This window comes from Columba livia, chromosome 4, assembly GCF_036013475.1.
Source record: "Columba livia isolate bColLiv1 breed racing homer chromosome 4, bColLiv1.pat.W.v2, whole genome shotgun sequence".
Lineage (NCBI taxonomy): Eukaryota > Metazoa > Chordata > Aves > Columbiformes > Columbidae > Columba > Columba livia.
The window spans coordinates 15,416,817-15,439,402 of record NC_088605.1 but is presented as its reverse complement, the minus strand read 5'-3'; the positions used below and the strand labels follow the sequence as shown (position 1 = coordinate 15,439,402).

Below are 22,586 nucleotides of genomic sequence, written 5' to 3'. Positions count from 1 at the left end.
TTCTGTGTTTCTCGTATGTTGCTCTGTGAAGGGAAGCATTGTATTGGTGAGAAAATGTGGATTCTAAATGGTATAACTTTTTTCTTGTTAGTGTTGCTAAGACATTGTCAGTTAGAAAATGACATATGACTTGAAACTTGTTTTTTTTCAATGAGTATGTTTAGTTACTGTGTTTGTGAAGGATGCTGGATCCCAAAAGTGAAATATTGTATTTATTGTTTGTAGAAACTTTTAATGAGGGAAGAAATGCTGCAGCTAGAGTTGCAGAGGTACAAAATAATTATTACATATTTTTATGCTATATTGTATTTGAGTTATGGTTCTTAATTAACAGAATTGCCATTTCTCCAAGATGGTCACCTAATGCTGTTACTGTATCATTTATTTATATATATTTATTTATAATTGGATTAATATAGCAAGAAAACCCAAGTGGGGTGTTGTCCTGTTCCAACCTTTTCCTCATTTCTCCTTGTCTCCAGGAAGTAGGTATTTATAAAGATGCTTGAACGCAAATTAACAGCTTTAATAAGGAAGTAAAACTAATCACTATCAAATTTCATATTTGCACAAAGATTAGGAAGCCTGAACACAAGTGTTAAAAAAGGATGAAAGATGATTTAGTGCACAAAGCAATAAATTCATGGTTCGGTGAAGCTTTATGTGATCTTAGGCAAGGCTTTAAATTTATCTTTTCATATATGTTTCATTTTTCTATTTGTAAAAATAAGAATAGTATTTGTCTAATATATTGGGAAGAGAATTAGTCAGGAAGTGATTTGTTAGCAATTGCAAAGTGCTTATAAACTGGTGATAAGGGCCGTGTAAGAATCTGCTGATAAAAAGAAAGAGTGAACAAACTGTCTTTTTTTCCAGGAGGAGCTTGTAATCTTAGGACAGGTTTCTTTGTGAAAAGTTAAAAACTAGTTAATCAAAGGTGTGAAATTAAAGAACATAAAGTCCCATGAGATGATGCTTTTGAGAGAGAGGGCATCAATGCCCTTGCTGAAGCAGGGCTGTTCCCTCTCCATACTAATACACTACACAAAAGAGTTTCATGTTCTTTTATTCATGCCCCCCCCCCCCCCCCGCCCCCCCCGATTTGTTAAGCCTAAGGGTGTGTTTATTTAGTTCTGTGCACTGCCGACAGTAAACAGAGATACCTGGTAAAATCGTCTGCACAGAGGTCTGTACTGCCACATCTAAACTCTTTATACCCAGATTAATGCGTTTCAAGGTAACTTGGTCACCTCTTTGCTGTGCCCCTGTCACATCTTCTGTGTACTTGGTCACTTGCGATGCAGGGTGGGGAAATGACCATCAACACATGCCTTCTCCTCTCTTTCTGTGTCCTTATGAAAGTCTTTTAAAAAGGCAAAAAAAAGGCAGAATTGTTCCAATTATGTTTTAATCCTAAAATAATACTACAGTGTGACTGAATTATCTATTTGTTTAATAAAATAATCGGGTTTGAATGCTAATTTCTGAAAATGTCTGCATGTGGGATAGGGTAAGGACTCTAGGTACATAACAGAAGGGGTTAGATTGTAACACTCAGTGTAAGCGTAGGCTGTTCAGTCAAATGCTAAATGGTTGCAAGAATTTCAGCCAAGAATGTATTGAAAAATGGAAATGGGAAGTGTCTAGCTGAGAAAAAAATATTCTTATTTTCATGTTAACTGTCTCATCAAACTGTGTAAAGCCAGTCATCTGTCATCTTAGGTTTGAAAAACTTGAGTGAATTCTTTTTTTTCTTCATAAGGAATTTTACTTTTGTATGAAAAAATGCCTGCTGTTTGTATTTGCAAAGGTTAACATGTCTTTTTAAACACAATTTGTCATTTACCAAACATTGTACATGCCTTGTTATTAGGCAAGAGTCTTGTAACATTGTGTCCTCCACAGTTAGATGCCCTTGGTGTGCTGAATGGTTACTTTTGCTTCTGGCTGCTCTGCTTTTCTTGAAACCTATTCTAAATCCTGGAAATGTTAACCTTGTTAGCCTTTTGTCTTCTAAGATGTACAAGGACCACTATGTTTTATAACTTTAGTAAAAATGCTGTAATCCTTTATTATTTAGCAGTATTTGAGTCTCATTTAATATGGGATGTTTTTGTGTAGAAAACTTAATATAAATGTTACAGCTACTTCCATAAATACAAATAAAAGAGAACTTGTCATGCTAAACACATTCTTTCTCATTATTTCCTGTATTAGAACAAACTATTAGCATCACCAATCTGATTTTATTGTGTGAAGTACACTTATTCTAAGAAGCTCATAATGGATTTTGTGTCATCTTATGTCATTCTTTGAGAGAAAAGAGAATTCCACATAGGCTTTGTACAAAAGTCGAGGTTCATAAGGGAGATATGCATAAAACCAGGCAAACCTCATTTCACAGGCAAGATGCCTTTCTGTTTTTAACTGGAGACCTAGGAATTGCCCCCCTTTCGTTTCCCATATTCAGCATACATTTTCGTGTCTTGTATCGGTAGGAATCTATCTTTTGGTTTAGAAGGAGCTTAGATCATAGTTTTGGCATTTAGAAAGTTGTATTTTTCTTTAGTAATTGACAATTTGATGATAGTGAATTGACTATTTGATGATAATTTTGACTTTTTAGAGGAGGAAGTATTACAATGTTCTGTGTAAATTATGAGTGTTTTTAAGCTATCTTTTTTTAATTTTTTTCTTTCTGAAACCAGTAATTTCCTGTTGTAGCTGGAAAAGTTAAGTATATTTTTTTAAGTATTAAAGTGCAGCACCAGCTATTATTATTCTTCTGCCTTAGCAAGTCTTCTAATACAACATTTGATTTGTTACTATGTCCTCATAGGGAAGCATCAGCAGTAGAGTGTACATGACAGTGAGAAAGTAAACACATGCTTGCAATCAAATTAATGTATTTCATCTGTCTTCAACTAATAACAATCTGTCATGCTATCTATCTGAGAAGGGGCATAAACAGTTTATTTTGTGTTTGGAATAACTTCCTGGGGGTAGTTAATGTGACGTGTAGTTTGTCTGACATGAGTATAACCAGATCAACACTCTAGATGTTTTCTTGATAACCTAAAAAAAATACTAAGAAAATCTGTACTGGAACTGTATTTATATTTTGTTTTGAGCTTCCTTAAATCAGAGTATTGGCATAGTTTTCAGGACTTCCATGAAAGAGTTTTCTTTTCTTGGCAGTTATACAATTTCAGTGTGAGAAAAAGATTGAAAGTATTAATAAAATTGTAACTACAAAAAGCTGCAGTTTGCACTCCAACACTCAGGTTTGAATATTCGAGAAGTGTGTGCTGTAGTAATTCAAAACTACCAAAGCAAACCTGATTTTTAAAAAGCTGGGTAATACACAAAGTCTGATAGTACTACAGATGTGGTAAATTTTTTTGTCGAATTAACTTATTATTATTTCTGCATAATTCTGCATTACTCTATGTTATTATATTGGTAATTATTGTTAATAACATCAGATATACGTTCCATTAGATGATTTTTATTTACCCAGAAAGAACCCTTGTGTCTAATTAGAAAATGAAAGTGCGATTGCTTATGTTCTAAGTAACTCATTCAAATATCCTTTAAAAAGCAAGGCATAACGAAATAGCTCTGTCTTTTAGTGGGAAAGCAGTAGGTTACTGGTAAGCTGGGCAATAAAAAGCTAGGGAGGCTTTTTGTTGCCTTTTTTTTTTTTTCTATTTTCTTTGGAGTGATGGCAGGATTAGAATTAAAACTGGGTAATATTGCTGAAGAGGCCAGAGACGGGTTCCTTGTGGCCAGAGCTGTGGGACCTGCCAGGCTGGGCTCTGCCGAGGTTCTGTGGGGCAGAGCTCTGAGAAACTGGGCAGTAAACCCTGTTACCCAGGACGCTGCTCCCAGTATTCATCATGATTTCTGTTTTATTCTTTAGAATAGTGGCTATTTGGGCACATCTTAGAGAAATCTCATTTTTATTCCCTTTTTCATGCACTTTTGTTTATGCCCGGGAGAAGCAGAGCCTTTGCACTCTGAAATGAAACTGACTGTGCTTGTTGAGCAGTGAATTACTGCACGGAGACATTACTGTGTGACAGGGCTGTCTTCATCGCTCTGTTGGGTTTTCAGGTGCTCAAGCTAGGTTTGTTCTTCAGAAATCAGGCTGAAATACTACCAAAAAACAGGATGAAAAAGAGATGGTCGTATACAGCCCCCTTTCTTACGACCCTGGAGTATTTTCAGAAGAGAAAATATGTACATAATTTTAAGCACATGTAAATCAAATTAATAAATTATTAAAGCATTTTACTTGTCATGTCTGTGTGGGCTAATCGTGATAGCTCATTATTTAAACATTATGTAATTGTATACCTTGTGTGAACAGCTGCAAATACTTTGCAGAAAGATTTATATTTCGTTTTTCACAGCATACTATAAAAGAATATATTTTTGTGCAGTACCGTAGATTAATATAGATGTTTACTTATAACTTTAAAACTATACTTGGTTATATTAAAATATGAAATAGTTATAGTATGCATGATAACTACAAAACTAGATAGTTGTAAATTAATTTATGTGTTGATACCGATTTTAATGGCAAATGCTGTAATTATCAATAAAAGAAAAAGTTTAGCCTAGGCAGGAGAACTGCTCCTTTGTAACAGATTCCCTTGCAGTTATTACAATTGCAAGCTTTGAAAGTGAAAGATGGTCAGATTTGGGTGGAGAGCGATCCCTTTACTGACATTTTCTGAACTGTCTCATGTTTCTTTTCAACTATACGGTTTAGAAAATAGGTTAGTTATCACTGTTACAGTCATCTACAATGACTGTATAGTGCCTTATACTTTGCAAGTGTAATCTCACGGTCCAAGAGAAATGCCAACAAACTATTAAACATTCAGACTTGCTTAACATGCATTATGCATGCCACTCAGCTGTTTATGCCATTCTGAACAAGTACTGACACTATTTTTTCAGCTGCTTGGAAGTACCTGTACAAGTTACATATTTGTGTTTCTTCCAGAATTACCTGAAAGGAAGATTCATGCAAAATGGATGTTTTCCGACTTTAAAGAACTGTAGTTTCACATGGAGTTCTTCTCCAGTTATGTTATGAAAGAAGAGGCTGGCAGCCCTGTGGGAAAGGGAGATAAATAGCATGAGTAGCAGCTTTTACGTTCTGCATAAATGATGTTCTGATGTCTTTTTAGCGTATGTGCAGTTATTTGCTTGAGTGATAATATTTAAATAAAAATACATTATTATTACATTTTTGGCATTTTTAAAGATTATAGAATGAGAACATTCATTATTCTTCTAACTGATTATTCGTACTTTAAAATAGTTTCTGGTTTCATATTTGTACCAGTTGTATAACTCTGATAAATTGTATTTTAAGACAATACAGCTGTGGGATTTGATATCACACCTTATTCCTTGGAGCAAACTCTGGCAAGCTGCTTATATTTGTTCTAGTTGATTTCAGTGAAGCAGGTGAGCTAAAGTAGTATTTAAGGTCTTTAAGCTGCTTGACTGTTGGTTTTCCACCTGCATATGGTTTAATGGAATTTAAATGATCATTTGTCCCTGCACAGTGGTGCTGTGTGGCTTTTTGCAAGCCTTTTTTGTCTTAAAAGAATGGCACATACATCTAAGTAGTGTAAGAGAAACAAATTTGGCATTAATGTATTTACCATTAGTGGTTTCAGAGTCTCAAGTCAAAAACAGCAGAATTATTCCATCAAGACTGAATTGCTGTGTGTGGGTAGATTGTAAAGCACCCATCTGTGTTTTATCTAGCACTTTATCTAGTGTCTGTCTATTCCCTTGCTACTACCCAATAAACTAAAATTTCAGTGACTTAATTTCTCAAGTAGAATTCTATAGAGATTTGACTTTGAATAACCATTTACACTGTCTCAAGTGTTTGCTGAGAATTTTTCTGTCGTATGGTATCTAGCCCTGCAGACAGACATTTAAAGTACAATTTCCTTTTCCATTCTGAGTTAGCACAGTCTATCAGCTTTTCACTGCAAATAGGTGATTCAAAGGGTGACTCAAAGGATGATGAAAATGTTGTTTATATAAATCACCTGAAGTGTGGTCTAATCAAATCTGTCTGGTCCTAACTTAAACCGACTATTTTGTCCTTGGCTGCTTTGAAAATTCACTTGCCCTCCACATAGGCAACCATCATGGTGTTTGCATCTGTTTCCTTCCATAGATTCTGCAGTTCTCTTCTTACCTGTTTTTTTTTCCCTTTCTTTTTTTTCTCCTCTTTTCCTCATATCTTCAGGAATGCCTTAAATGGGAGTATCTTGGGGATTTCTGTGGGAGTTTTTCATACTTGTCTGCTAGATTCTGTTTTCTTTTTTCACCTCGCTCGATCTCTGTTTAGTCTCACCTTCAAATCAAAACTGAACTCTCCAGAGTTCACGAGCAATAGGTTTTTTAGCAAGGTTTACCTGGTTTTGGTACAGCAGATGCTGACCGGTGCTGGTTTAATCTACGAGGTGAGTTTTTTTTCTCTTGGATCTGTCTGACTTCATGCAATTTATGTTGGAATTACTGAAGTTCCTAATCTATTTTTGTTGTGTCAGTATCTTTATGGGATACCTGTACATCCAAATGCAGATAGATCTGTTAGCTATGAAGCAACAGTTTATCTTACTAGCTTTGATTGAAATGACTCTTCCCACCCAGACAAGCTTAATGGTGAATGTTTGGTTTGATTCCAGAGAATCAAAAGGTTGAACTCTTGACTGGTTGGGTAGAAAGAGAGTTGCAGAACAGGACAACTAAGACAACGGAGATAATTTTTGGAGAATATCTGGCAACCTTGGGGGTTTTTGGTATTTGTCACACAAGTTTTTTAGCGTGTACTTCAGACATAAAAATGAGCAAATGGCAGCAGCCCATCTTTTGGATGCTTTTTCTAGAAAGGGACTTAAAAATTACTTTGGGGGCTGATGAGCCCCTTTTTGTGTCCTCATCATGCCGGTCAGTGAAACAATACTGTGACTTAATCTCTCTCTGCCATTGCTCGTGATGTCCTTCTGCTTCTCCTGTTTTCAGTTTTCATGTAGTTACTTAAGTATGCAGTTTAACACAAATAGACTAAGTGGTTCCTGTATTGTCAAAGAATTAGCGAAGTTCTTGTACTCATTTGACGTTTTAACTGTTGCTTTGCTAACGTTAACTGCCATTCCTGTTGGTCCCGTTTTTAAGACCTTTAGAATTTTAGATATGGTAGAACAAATAAATGCTCTCACTGCAGTCTGTAAAATTTACACATCTTGGGGTTACTTTTAGCTTTTCATGATCAGAAAACAGAATAGATTCATGTAGATAGCAGAGTTTGTATCCAAGCACTTTTAAGTACTGATGTGTAACATTCATGTGCTTTAGACTTTCACCATTTGCAAATAGTTATACCTCTTCTTTCACTTTTCAAACTAAAAATCCGCACGTCTCTTTGACATCCCATTGTGAATTTCTAGCCATCAATTTAGATTCTACTTGTTAAAAATGGAGCTTTTAATCTTCCCCTGCCATTGTCTTCTTTCTCATTCCCTTCAGATGAGGAGGATGACTGTAGTGTCTGGCACGTAAACTTCACATTGGGCCTTTCTCTAAATGTTTGTGTTCAATGTGTGTCCAAATCTTGCAGACTCTTTCTTTGAGACCTTTGTTAGATATGGCCTATCATAACCATTACCACTGTTAAAAATGTTCTTATTTTGCATCTTAATTTCAGTAATTCCTTTTTCTTGGCCAATGCAATGTTATCTAGTCATTTAGTCATTCTAAATGATCATTTTCCTGGTTTGTAAAATCAAACCGTATTTATGTATCTGATTCTCTTTCTATCCAAAACTTATTTGTCTTTGCCTTTAAACTTTTCATGGCTTAAATGCATTCTAGTATCATCCTTCATCCTGAAATATCTATTCCTGCTGTTAATTGGCTCATCATATGAGCCCACGTTGGCCAGCTGTTAGTTTTCTTTCTATAAAGTCCCTGCATTCCTTATAAACATCTTAGAAAATCACTTTTCTCCTCCAAATCCCTCCTTAAAGTCTTTTTGCTGTGATGTCTAAACAAAAGCTGGACAAGACTTATCTCCTGGTGTGCTAAGAATTCTGCCTGTCAGGCTGACCAATGTCAAAAAAAAAAAAAAGGACTGGAGGGTAATTATTCACTGTATTTTAGCTGATTTTCAGTAACTGTCTGTAATTGTGCCTTTAGCCTGTGGCAATGCAAAGTAATTTGAGTTAGCATAGTCGTCTTTCATTGACTGGAAACTGCACCTTTTTATAGTGAAATATTTATTAACGCTTGAAACCCTTTTCTTGTACTAAAACTGTGCCCTCTTTCATTGAGAGCTAATGTGACATGAATTGCCTTGCATTTACAGTGGGCTGCGAGTGTGCACATGGACAGTTATGGTGCAGTTATCTGGTGTACAAGTGACCACACAGTTCACAGCAGACTGCCCCTAATTCAGAAGGCACAAGGTGAAATACTTGTAACTGGGGAGAGGGACTGAGAATTACACAAAATTCAGAAACATGATTTCACTTTGATTTTCAGTTTCAGTCTGCTAGATTCTAGGATCTTGTGTGCTTTTAATTTCTCAACTGTAGTGAATTATGCGCTCCACTGACCATATATTATTCTTGATGTTTCTTCAAATAGAAGATAGAAGGCACTTGAGGATATGATTTCCAATATGGCAGTGGCATTTTCTTCCTGAAAATTCATCAAGCTTTCAGCATGCTGTTGTTTTTTTCCACTCCCTATTCTTTCCTTCCTAGGAGAGTATGAGAGAGATTGTAACTTGGAGGCTTGTATTTATGGACTTTTATAAGCATGTCATGGTATTTTAGAGGGATGCAGTGTAAATGCTGTCTATCTATCTATCTATTTTTGTTGCAATCGTGTGTACATTTTGGGTACAGTGAGTAAAATTTGGAGCTGGGGTTAAGGTTGCTTTAAGAGCTTGTCAGATAAAAATTAAAAAAAAACCTATTTATTTTTCCCAAAAGAGTAATCTCAGTGTTGTGTTTTCCAAGCTGCACTTAAAGCTAATATGTGAAGAATAAAAATAATAGCTAATAATGACATGGTTTAGGCAGTATGCTGTATTTTATTCTTAAAAGCATTTCAGCAGAGGCTCTCTTCTGGTAGTTATTTTGCAGAGAAAAAGGTTAAGTAACTTTTACACAGACTGCGTGAGTTTTTAACGAAATTGTTATCGACTTTGAGTTCTGTCTTTGTAAATGCATTTGTTCTTCCTGTTTTTTATAAAACTATTTATTCTGCATTTAGTATTATGAAAAACTGTGCTTCAAACGTTAGTGTTAATAGCTTAGTATTTTAGTCCTTCACAAATTAATGCCTGTGGTAACTGGATGATTTTAGGCCTGCTCTTATAAACAAGGCCTTACTGATGTGCAAGGAACAGTAATATGTGGCAAAAACTCCACATTAACCAAGGTAAGCAGTATAAATGGGGTGTAGGAATCCCCTGTTAGACTAAAAATCTCCAAGAGAAAATCTCCAGAGCCTACAAATTAAAGACCTCCAATATCATTTTAAAATAAAGCCTTTTATGTAGTAGGAGAGCATTTTTTCAACTGATAATCAAATGACACTATTATGCAGGCTTACTAGATTTGCAAATTTACAAGTTTTTACAAGTCAGTTGGGTCCCTTCCTCAGGAAATCAGTTTAAGTTTTTTTTCCTGTATTGAGTCAAAGAGGCTGGTTGTCCTTAAATCCTTCTGAATATATTTGCCTTATAATTTGACAGCATTGAGTCAACACCCTTATAGGAACTGTAATGCAATAAAAAGAGAAACTGTTCAATATAGTTTCCAGTTACCTTAGGATCAGATTTGGAGAAACTGGAATGTACACAATAAAACCTGTGCAAGGCTCGAGTTCCATGTTGTTTTGGAAGCAACCAGTGCTTTGCAACATAAAATACCATTTGAAAACTTTGTTCTGCTTCCAAGGGTTGTAAAATGACAAAAATGAAAATGTGTGTGACTCCTGAAATATGTATTTTACTTTTTAAAATTTTCTGAACCATACCTTTGTGGAATTGAAAACTTTGTGTACAAGTAACTGTGCCTCAATGGTTTCACTCAGCTCATTTTTATTACAGTGAATGCTTTTGCTCTACCGTGTTCTGCAATAAAATTCTTTTTAACTTGTTTACTATTTTACTTAGAAAAAATATGTAGATTCAGATGTGCTTGGTGGACTCCATTTTGTGAAAGTCTTTAGATTACACTGTAATCTCCAATATGCATCATGCTTGCAAAGAGAATGCGCAAAATTTAGTTTTGTCTCAGGTTTTTGTAGGTAGTTAGTAGAAAAGTTGTTACAAATTTCTTGTGTGTATCTGGAAATAAATTTGTCCTTTGTTTCAGTTGTGAATTTTTTGAATTTGACCATATAATTTTAATTGTGGTTTTATTTTAGTTTTGCAAATAAAATGAATCTGGGGCAATTAGTTATTTCATTTTGGCAAATGATTATAAAAAGAAAGAAACTTGTATTTGCATACATCTGTAAAGGCAAAGATTACATCTAATGTGTTTCCAATGAATAGTTTCTAAGACGGGTAACTAAATGGGCTCCATTGTAATAATTTTTCCTTTTTTCAACTTATTTTTAGTTGACTTGGAGCATATGCGCACAGTGAAAGTTGACAAGCACCAGCGGTTGTGTCAGGAAAACAATTTCAGTAGCCACTTTGTGTCGGCCAAGACAGGAGATTCTGTAAGTAAGAAAATCCAAATCCTTGTAGATGTCTTTTTGTTAAGAAAGCCATTGTTCTGGGATATGATGTAACTGTTCTATTATACTTTACTTATCAAACCACTGAGAACTTTGGCTGCTGTATGTCCTTCTTACCTACCTACTTGCCTGAAAAACAGATCTTTGTATTAGTGTACATGTTCTTTATTAACTGCAGTGGCTTCTCATCTGATTTGCAGTTCAGGTATAGATTTTAATATAGAAGTGGTCTAGCTTATACATCACCATGAGAACTGAGACCAGCTAGATCTGTATTTGCTGTCAGCCTGTAGTTAAGGTATTCCTTCAGTCCAGGTGGAGTCTCATCCATAGGCCTTCAATACAGAAACTTTCAACAGTTGATAATGTCACAAAACTGTGTTGTGATCAAAGTTTTTAATGTGGGTACTGAGCCATGAGACACACACCGTCTGCAGGTCCATGGAAATTTGAACATTCTGGTATTTGTAGTGCTTTGCAAAGCATATTTTTGAACAATCTTTTGACTCCAAGCTGGGTTATTTGTTTTAGTTGGAAGCCTATGGAAGAAAAGGTTCTTTTTCAGTTGACTGTATCAGTCAAATTAAATCACACTGTATTGTTTTGCTTGATTTCTCTTACATGCCTAATGACTTTGTCATTCCCATAAAACAGCCCTGTGTCTGCCTCCTGTTTATTGGAACAAATTTTACTTTATGTTCTTGAACAGTAAGACCACGTTCAATTAAATGGAAATATAATTCTGTAACACAAATGGAATCACTTGTTTTAAAATCCTTGATGAAACTTCTTCACCGGACTGCCCAATTTGATAAGATAATAGTTATTCTGTAAAGTCTAACAATACTGCTGTTACAAATGCAGTGAATCCTGAATCTCCTTGTAGTTTGTGTTAAATCCTTGCCATAAGTTTTTGTTTAAAGTGTGAAAATTCCAGCTTTTTATGCTAGTAACAGGATAAAACTTTTATAATACTTCAGTCAGTGAGGTGTACATCTGATAAAACGTATTCCTTTCTCAAGGAGACAACCTTTTTGTGGGATTTGGTGATATGTAGAAAAAGCAGTTCTTTTTATAAGGCTGATATATTTAACATTACAAATTATGAAGGAATCTCTGTTTAAATATTTACTAACAAAAGAAGGTATGAGCTATAGTTTACAGTAGTCCATTTGTAGTTTCAGTATAGATTTGAATTAACTCTTTCACTCTTGCTGCCATCTGTCCTTTCAGAACCTTCATGTATTTGGGTTTGTGCAGGAAAGACAGGGTGTTTACCCTGGGCAGTGATTTAAGAAGAGGTTTTCCATTGCTACTGTGGATACAGACTAGAGGAGTTTTAAATACTCAAGATAAATGAAGTGATTTGATTTGTTTAGCTCACATCTTTCCAGCAGACTTGTTTGCGAAATCTAATTTTTAGAAATGGGAAAGCCCAAAAGTCTCCTCAGGGGAGAAAAACTTTGATGAAGGATTTAGTATAGCTCATTGTCTTACTGTCTGTCAAACTCCATACCGAAAGCACTGAATGTTTGTGCACAAAGCATCCTCGTGGCAGGTGACGTAGCTCTCAGTACACCTGAGAGCCTGCTGCGGGTTCAGGGGAGCCTGTCCAGGGTTTCCTTTCTTGCTGTAACAGTACAAGTAGTTAGAGAAAGAGAAATTATTTTGGAAGCTATCATGACTTGTTGGTTGTGCCACTAATTTGTTTATAGTTACCATGTCAGGTATAAGAAGAGATTGTGTAAATGTTATTTGTTTGAATTTTCATTGAAAATGAATAAAAGCACTTACACAGGCCTTACCTTTTTTTGGGGGTGGCAGCTGCATGATGAAAAGCAAAATTCGCTAGTAGTTCAGCTTGTGAGCTCAGTTGAAAAAACATGTAGATAAAATATAGTGTGTAGCTTGACAACAGCGTTCAGCAGCAGTGGAAGCTTAAGCTGCTCCTCTTTAACATCTGTTGTGTTCTTTAATCTCATTTAACATGCAGCTGCCTAAAAAGTAAGATTGGAGGACTTGATTGAGATGAAGTGAAGGAGTTACTGAAGATAGCAATGCCACTCCATGTTATCCGTCAAACCATGTCCCAGGCCTAGCGCTGCTAGCTGGAGTGTGCTGTGCACCATCTTGCTTGTTTCCTAGATAACTTCTGTTCAGTGTAATACTCAAAAGGTTTTGCAAGACTCTTCAGAACAGATGTATCTTTGCTTGACTTTTGTGTTGCTAATGGCTTTTTCAAACACTTTCAGTAAATATTTTGGTGATGTTGATGCACAGTTCTGTTGTTTTCAGTTTCAAAAACCTACATCTCTGTTACACAATACACTGGTAATGTATTCTTGTGCGAAACGTTAGTGAATACCCTTATTCATATATTATAGCACTGAGAGTAGCATTTGAGAGGTTGGTTGTGTAGAAGCTTGTTTAAACTTAGGTCTCTGGAGGCAGAGGAGAAGTGTTGCTTAACAATCCAGTGTACTGTTCATTCCTTGTGCCATTGTTGAGTTATTTTCTCCAATTTTTAAACAAAATTGAATGTACCAGATGAGGTTATTTTCAGATCTGTTTTGCACAGGTCATAATTTTGTATATCTCATTGTTTACAGTTCAAGAATGGTTTGATATGTTTGAAAGAACCTCTGGATGTCTGGTTTTAATCATTTAAATGCAATTTAATTTTTTTCCATAGGTCTTTCTGTGTTTTCAGAGAATTGCTGCTGACATACTTGGCATCAAATTAAACAAAGCAGAGTTGGAACAGTCACAGGTGATTTGCCACAAATACATGTCTTTTCATAGTATTTTGTTTAGCATTAAAAAAGTAATCTTATTGCAAATTAATAGCTGTCCTTTAAAGCAAGCTGCATCTCTTGTTCTGAAGACAATTATTTTCTTTCACAACAACTTTTTGTAATATAATAATTCCTTATTTATCCATCATGATTAAATTGCTGAAACAAGAAAATATATGTTCAAAAAATTAGGAAAAAACTTTAGTTCGAGAGCTGTTTGTTTAAAAATAGTACTTAAAATAGTTTTGGAAATTAAAACCTCTCTATATGTATGCATATACAGGTTTGGAAGGCAGTTATACACATTTATCACTGTACATTGATGTCAGTTTTTATGATAATGGTTCTTTTTTAATTCATTACATTTAAAAACAAATTTCATTTTAGAACACTACATATTTAGGTGATAGAAGGCATAAGCTTCTGTGAGTGGAAATGTTGTAAATCAATCTTCATTGTAGTCATACAGAAAAATAATTGTTAGTCACAGAGTCAGGAATTAACTATGTCAAATCCTGTGTTTGGTTAATCTCAGATTTTAATTTTCATTGTGTGCCTGTATAATACAGCACAGGAGTACTTTCCTTGGTAGTGACTGTCTACCTCGGGGAAGGGATATTGACTTTCTAGTCACCATTTCCCATTTTATTCTGATGTGCAGATGAGAAATCAATCCTATTCTGGTTCAGCATACACATTCTCAGCAGCAGACAGACCTGTAGCTGTTATGGCTCCCTGGCATCTGAATTTTTTTTCTCTCACTGTACCGGTCCCAAATAATCTCCCTCTAAAGGAACCTCAGAGTTTCTGCCCTTGTGTTTTGTTCTTTGCATTATGAGTGTTGGGGAGGTTTGGCCATTCCCTCTGCAGCAAGAAAGGGCTGAGAGCAGAATGTTTCCCAGCGGTAGGTGGGAAGGTCATCAAGCAGGTTGTCCCCCATTGTCTTACATTGCTTAGGGTGCGTTATGGATGTGAATATAGTGATGTCACTGGGAATGCATGGCAAAACCCTGCGGCGTGTCCTCTGAACTGCAGCAGAGCTTTGTTGCAGTTCCTACTGTTCAGTAATTGATGTATGCAAAATAGCTCTAATGAGAACATTGTTTTATGACCTTACGAATTAGTGCAGAAAAGGTTTTTTCACTGTTTTTAAAAATTTGAACTAGAAATAAATTAACTGAAGTGTGAATACTTGCTTAAATTCATCTCCCAGAGTTGCAAGTCACTTTGTTTTCATCAGTGAAAGCTAGGAGATCAAAAATGTATTAATAGTTCAAATAAGCTATCAAGCAAGAGGTTTTTTAATGTAAGCCCTTTTTTCTCTTACCACCTATTTCTTCCTAGTTCCTGCTTCTAAAAATAATTTTCCTGCCAGGAAAACTGTGTGTGTAGGTTTAAACCAAAAAGATTTTATACAAATCCAGGTTCAGAAACCTTGAAAACTAAGCTTATACTGCTAAGGCAACCCTTCCTATATAATGACATTTCAGATTACAAACTGCTTATTTTAAATATACTTATTGAACCAAAAGGTAGCTGTTCTAGTGGTGTAATATGCTAGCAGTGCTAGTAACTACACACATTAAGCAAGTACCACAAAATAAGTCAACAAGTTTATTTAAAAGAAAGGCAAAACATTTCTTATGTATGTCTTGGTCTCCTGCTTTTTGAAATATACAATAAATATTTAATTTCTGAAAGTGTTTTGCCACAGCAGTGTTTACAATCTGCGTTGAAGTGGTTGACTGAAAAACTGTATTGCAAACAGTAAAATGGTAAGATATAGTGCATACCTAACAAGCAAAACCAGGGAGCTTTGAAAAGCTGTAATTAATAGGTAGAGAAATATTGTGTCATTTCAGTGATCTCTTACTACTAAGGCATCACCTATTGTTCTGAGCTCTGTGATTATTTGCATATAAATAATTCAGCACATAGAGGGTTCTTTAATTTTTCTTTGGTTGTTTAGCTAGCAGTGGAGCATCAGTCTCAGACCTCCTTGTGCTGTGTGGTGGTGTATTCCTGTAACTCGGGTGTAAGCTTGTACATAAGTATGCAAATAAATTAAATTAAAAAGAGAATATGAGAAATGGAGTTGAAGAGAAAATTGTAGCTTTCTAAAGAAAGTGTCTATTTTTAGGTTGCTTTTAAAGTAAGAACCTCTCTCTATATAGCACTGACTCAGGAGTATGCAACTTTCTATGTCAATTTGGTATTGACTTTAAGTAGATTTATTTCTACCTTGGTATTGTAATTACAATTTTTAATTTTTGTTGAGCGTGTAGCTAAAGAGTGAGAGCTGGAAAGCAGCTGCCTGACTTTGCAAGGTTCTGCTAATAAGAGTAGTTTCAATTTATTGTAAGCTAGCAGTAGTTCTTTGTTACCAGTAAGACGTTTGCTTCCTTCCAGGGCACTGTTTTGAGTGGGCTGTAGGAATGGCCCAAATTTAAGTCAATGACAAGCCCATGGGAATTGTATTGGAGTGTCTGTCAGCTGTAACTTAAGGTTCACTGTTGTGGGGAACCAAATACCTTGGTCACTTCTTAAGACAGGAGAGGTAAAGTCTCTACATAAAATTGGAGAAGGAAAACTTTAACCTTCACAGGGAGATGAATAAAAGGACATTTCTTGAGAGAAATTTCTTAGTCTGCAGTGGAAAAGACTAATTGAAGTAAAATGTTGATGCTGTTTCTCAAAATCATGGAGCTGGTCTCTTGGCTAGAAGGAGGTGGTGTTAGATGATGTTGCCATTACTAGGTTTCTGGTTTATCATATACTTTTGGTGTGACAGGTACAGGTTCCTTAGTGTGGTGGGGTTTTATTTGTTTGTTTTTTTTTTTTCTCTATCTCCAAAATGAGCACAGGGCTTCCTTAACTTGTGGAACAGTGAATGTGTATGTTAAAATTTTTGGGCGGTTAATACTCTAGCCAAGGGCCTATAAAAGTAGATTATTAGATGGGTGGATGCTAGGTAAATGCTATAAAGAAACGAAAACCACAATAGTAATGTGACTCATTCATACATGAGTAAGTATGCAAATGTTGACTTAGGTTTAATTTTAAAACAAATAATAAAATACATTTTAGTTTTTACAAAAGTGCAGTATTTATACGCTGGATTATACCCTTGTATTTCCATGTGAGGTTTCCTTATTTTGAAAAATGAGAAGCTTGTTGCTTGAATATGTTTGTCAGAGAACATCTGATGTCTTTCTTCAGTCTAGGTGGTAAGAAAATATAAGATGAAATACTGGGTTTGTGTGAGATGCCAACAGTGAAATCATATATATGAATTAGGTGTTATTATGCATTTCTTCCTTGTTACCGATTGCCTAATTTTGAGAATAATCTTAAAAACCATATCTCCCATTTTTTATTTTATGCCTGAAAAATCTTGTTTCTTGTGCTTAAAATAAATTATAATCGTCACAGTCACGAGGAAGATCTTAGAAGTGACTCACAGGTGATTAGAAATAAGTAATAGGAATCCCAAACACATTATTTTAACTTGTATGAATTTGTGGGGCTTGACTCATGACTGCTGAGCTTTGATGACTGGCAGAACTGCAGAAGTTCTTGTGAAAAGTGGATGGGGTTCTCGGTCCCCTTCAAATTAACGGCAGAATTTCTGTTAATTAACTGCAAGAACAAGCCTTAGAAATTTAACTACTTACTATGCATTGTTTTAGAAAACAGCTGCAGCAGTTTAAGATATTAATGCAACCCAAGCTATATGTTTCTGCCCTTTTGCTGGAATTTATCACTCCCACAGCAGAATCAGAAAATGGAAGGTGATCATGTGCCTTGGCCACATCAGGGTGAAGTTGAGCAGCTTAGCTTAAACTGCTGCCGAAAGTTGTTTTTAAGCGAAGCTGCCAGACTTTGTGCTGAAGCGGATGAGGTACAAGCACACGTTACATTCCACCAGCTCTCCTTTGGCAGCAGTGATCTCCAGCGGAGGAATAGCACAGACATTTGGGGGTGGTAAGTTTTTAAACTATCTCAGCTAGAGCTACTAAACCTTGTCTGTTAACATGCTGAGATGACTGTTAATCAAACCTTTGTTTGGTCAAAACCGTGGTGAAACAAAGAACTAGATTACTCTTTATGCGTGACTGGAAAGTAGAGCATGTTTTGGAAGTGGAACAGTTCCAAAGTAAAAAAAATGCAGATTCTGACTTTTTTCAGTCCTCAAAATACTCTCCCTTTTAAATCGCAAGGGTCTGATGAAATTTGAGGAAATAGCTCCTTTACTAATCGAATGTTTTTCTTTCTATATTTTTTGCTTTCAACCGTAGTGTAGAAGCTGCATGGGGTACAGCTTTGTTCCTGGGCATTGGCAAGAGCTAGCAGTTTTGTACGTGATGTGTAGTTTTCAGCAAACTAGGCTGGATGTGCCAGCTTTGTACAACAAAACGTTTGGTAGATAAGTCAGATCTGGAATTCAGGGCACCTGCACCAAGAAAGGTTATTTCTTGTTATTGACAGCGACTTGAACTATGGCAGTGATATGCATGACATAAAAACTAATACAAAGAAGCCCAAACTTTTAATTACCATGAAGTTAATAAAAGAAGTGTTGCAGTGGTATTTTTTTTATCCTTATTAGATGAAATTCCTGTAGAAAATACAAGTCATTTATGATAGTCAGTTTCTTGCTACAAGGTGTCTACGGATGGGTCACTAACCCGCCTGTGTTTATATGATGGGATTTAGACCAACGTTTTGAGGAACAATTAATTGCGCACTGATTGCAAGGCTCCCTATTTTTTTTTCTTTCCCCCTCAGCTCTAGTCAAAAGATTAGTATTAAGAAACTAGGTCCTGTGAGGTCAGATAACACTGTTTAACACTAAAACTCTACTGCTGCCTTACATGGGATTTGGCAACCTTTCCCTCGATAACATCAGGCCAGGAGTCCAGTAAATCATGAGTGTTGTCCACTAGATAAGATAATATGAATGTGATCAATTAAACTCAAGAAGAATACATCAGCAGCTAATAAATCCAGATCCCTTACCAGCCAATTCAGTTATTGTTGCTTGTTTGACATACAGGTTTTATTTATAGAGGTAATCTTTAACATATACGGTTTTTATATATATAATCTATATATATATATATATATATGAAACTATATATATATATAGTTTCTATGTTGCTTCCTTTAAAACAGTAGTTTTCATTCCTTTATCCATTAATTTTAACCTTGAAAATATGTTGTGTTAAAGTTGAAATATTTAAGAAAAATTATTAAACTGGTTTAGGGTATCTTTCATAGCAGACCTACCTCCTCTGTTACTTCTTTGTTGTAATAGTTCTATGAATTTTTCACCCCTTTGCACAAACCCTGTATTAATAGTGAGAAAACTTTTGACAGTTTCGTTTGTCTTTAAGATCAAAAAGAAAAGCCTTTTATTTTTAAATGAAGTAAAGAAAAATCAAAGCTTTGCAGCACTTAGATGTGAGGTTGTTAATTTATGTCACTGTTTTTGATTATATATTTAGTTACAGTGTGATAGTTATGGAAATGTAATGTAAATATGGAAATGGATAGTAATGGCAAAGATGCATGTGTAGACCTAATGCACTTGTTACAATTGTCGATAGGAAGATGACTAATGTAATATTTAAGTACCCTGGATTTCAAGGAATTGGCTGTTGTAATCTTTTCTTCCACTGAATTGTTTCCTTTTTGTCTGTCCCTTCTCTTGCTTTAATACCCTGTTGTTGGTTGCACGCATGAACATTTCACTTTGGTGCTTTGCAAGGGCATGTCCTTGAAGAAGCTTGAGAAGCAGCCTTGGTGCCGATAGTGCCGCTTTCAGCTGGACGTATTGCTCTTATATTAGCATAAGGCCTGAAAAATATGCATTTTCATTTTGCTTCTGCATAGTCTTTTTATGTCATTCATTCATTCTTTTCAACTACTGATCAATCTCTCAATTTTTTTCCTTCTCTTTTCTTTCCACATTCTTCTCCTTGCCCTCTATCCATTATGTTGATACATGATTAACAGCATGTTGTCAGGGCAGAACTAGTGAAATATCCTGAAGAAGATAACCAACATCACAACACTTCCAACTGCCAGAGCAAAGTCTGCTCAATGCAGTAGTTCAGGTATTGATGGAAAACTTGGGGTTTTTTTCTGAGCTGCATTGCTTTTACATGAGGTAACAACTGTTACAGTAAGTTCTGTTGGAAAAATGTATTTTGTATCTGTAAGTACTTGTAAGGCTTAATGTATTAACTTGGAACTCTGTACAATTACATGGTGTTTCTAACAAGACAGTTAATAGAATTTTTGAAATAATTCCTGTTACTGTATTAGGAACTTCCTTCAGTGCTGTGTTTTCAAAATGTTACATAGCTGCCTCAGATGGGAATGGACACAAGACTGGAATATTTACGTCTCATATAGGAGAGACCCAACAGTCTTATAAAATGCTTTGTTAATAGGATGGATAATATCTGTTGATTCTGTATTAGAAAACAAATATTATAGTGTGTGGAGGTCACTTTAATATTAATTTAGTCTTTAGTCTGTATCTATCAAAGCTGTTTTGAAATATGGTTATATTTGAAATCTGCTTTGAATTCTGTCCCATATTTTCCTGTGAAGTGCTTAGAAAGACAAACTTATGTACAGTTGCCAATTACAATTTAGGCAGTTATTCTTCAAGAGCTGTGTGCCATAGTCATTGTAAACAAATATTGTTTTATTATACCTATACAAAACAGTTTTCATGGAAGTAAAACTATATTCGTTGCTTTTGCAAGAAACACATGTTCCATTTGTAGTGTGAAAACCTGCCAAGGCACTTCCTTCTGCTTGGTAAGGATAAAATGCCATTTTGAAAGAGAATTAGCACCTGATAAGACTTTCTGTAAGGTAATGAAAAAAAGCCCTAAACAGTATTTGCTTTGCCTAATTTTCCCTTCATATTTCACAGGAAAATATCTGTTGAATGCTTTGTCAGCATGAAGATTATATTTTCTGATTGTTCCTTTGTTTTCTTTTATGACAGAGGGTGGTGAAGGCAGATATTGTCAACTACAGTCAGGAGCCTGTGACAAGAACCGTTAATCCTCCTAGAAGCTCAATGTGTGCAGTTCAATGACCAGACTCGTCTCTGTTTTGATACCTTTGGTGGTCCTCTTACCTTGACACAGGCTCCGGGATTACCAGGAACTTTGTTTTAACAGTGACCATCTCAACAATGCAACTAGAGGTTTCAAAAAGGTGTTGTATGTTGAGAGCAGCAGGCAGTTTTTTGACTGACCAAAATTCAAACGTGTGACCACACACTTTGAAAATTAAGCTCTCTACTCTTTTAAATCATATTTGAATAAAGCAGTATAACTGTGTTTATATGTTTTGTTCTCTCTATTTGTCTGACACCAGAATAAAAATGGATTAAGAAGTCCTGCATTCAAAGACATCATCATGGAAGGGTATTTTGCCAAAAATTTTAAATTTTAAAAATTTTTCTTCTGTGATCTGAACTACCACTCAGCAAAATGTAACTCAGAAAAGCTATTGCTGGAATAATGTTAAGCACGTAGTATATTTTATCTAGGGATAATTTGGGAAGTATTCCATTAGTATATATATATATATATACACACATAGTCACACATAGTGCAAAATGTATAAATTGTATCCAGTAAGAAACAGTGCTTGAAATAAAGCTGTAATATAAAACTAGTTACTTTTCTAAAGTCTTGGGTTGTCTCCATGGATGCTCTGAAAAATGCTAGTGGTTTTGTGTATTTTTGTTACCCCATCAGCATTACTTCTTGCAGTGGTAGATATGCTCATATGTCTTCATGAATATGGATGAACCTCAGTCAACAGTCTGGGCTGTAAATGTTGAGTGATATATTCAACATGCATTAGAAACTGTTGGTAGATCAATTAGAGTCAATCATTTTTAATAACTAGCTGAATGACTTTTGGCTTGATACTCTTTTCTTTCTAGTTCAGAGTAAATGACAAAAAAGCTGTCTGCTCTGTGATCATCACATTTTTCCTGTGCTCCTTTTCTAGCAGTTGCTTTTAGACATGCAGTTCTCTGCTGGCACATCTGAAAAGAAAGCTAAGGAGAGAAAAAAAAAATAAGGTGACTTGGTTCCAAATTAGCAATTGTTTCCTGTTTTAACGCTAGAATGTGTTTTCTTATAAAGTACAACAAAACTTTTGGAGATTCGGAAAATGAATGAGGCTGAGCGAAGGAAGCTTGTATATCACAAGTGAAAATTACAAGGTCCTTCAACTGAGTGTTCCTGTTAAGCTGTTAAGCAAGTGCTTAATAGGTGGAACTATTAAACTATTAATAGTTTTAATAAAATAGCTTAACTATTTTAACTATGTTAAAATATTTTCAGATGGCAAAAATGTGCTATTTGTTATTATATTGGTATATTCCAAGTTCACTGAAAAGCTAAGTTCATTTTTAAACAATTCAACATGCAGCTTGACACATGGTTTTATAACTACACAATAATGACTTAGTGTTGTAATATTGTATCATTCAAATGTGGGAAATTCTAAGCAGCAAGCTGAGATATGGAGAAATGGTTCTACACTAAGGTAGGTGTGAATTTGAAATATTTGATCCTATGGTTACAGTCTGTGTTCTTGCTCCTGTACCATGGAGTTTGTGTCCCACCATATAGCTTTGCCTTATAGTTGAATGCAACTGAGAAGTGAACTATATTCTGCTACCACCAGATGAGAACATCTGTTCAAACGGTTTTACTGAAGTAGCTGATAAGTTTATGCCTTCTGAAGCATGTGGTAAGTTTTTTGCACCCTCAGATTTCTTAGTGCATCCTGAACTCTGCCCATATGTTCAACTATTCATGAGAAGTGTCCCCTCTCTGCGGAGCTGAGCACAGCTGCATGGCTGGAGCATTCTTCCCTAGTTCATGTGAGTTGACTTCATAGTCCTGCTTCCCAAGCAATATGTAGCATGGTCTTAAAAAA

General features: G+C 35.4%; 1 protein-coding gene across 14 annotated transcripts in view; it reads left to right on the top strand.

The window, feature by feature from the left end:
- RAB28 (RAB28, member RAS oncogene family) overlaps positions 1-21,305 on the top strand; it is a 64,405-nt gene extending 43,100 nt beyond the window's left edge. For 2 of the 14 annotated variants that reach the window (XM_021286148.2, XM_065060551.1), the window contains exons 5-9: positions 10,682-10,785; positions 13,496-13,573; positions 17,371-17,582; positions 19,617-19,717; positions 20,626-20,860. In XM_021286148.2, the coding sequence (XP_021141823.1) occupies positions 10,682-10,785; positions 13,496-13,573; positions 17,371-17,582; positions 19,617-19,638 (416 nt within the window). In that variant the 3' untranslated portion in view covers positions 19,639-19,717; positions 20,626-20,860. Of the gene's footprint in view, positions 1-10,681; positions 10,786-13,495; positions 13,574-17,370; positions 17,583-19,616; positions 19,718-20,625 lie in introns of all 14 variants that reach the window. The other 12 variants (XM_021286149.2, XM_065060553.1, XM_065060559.1 and 9 more) reach the window with 9 other exon arrangements.
- The last annotated feature ends 1,281 nt before the right edge of the window (positions 21,306-22,586 follow it).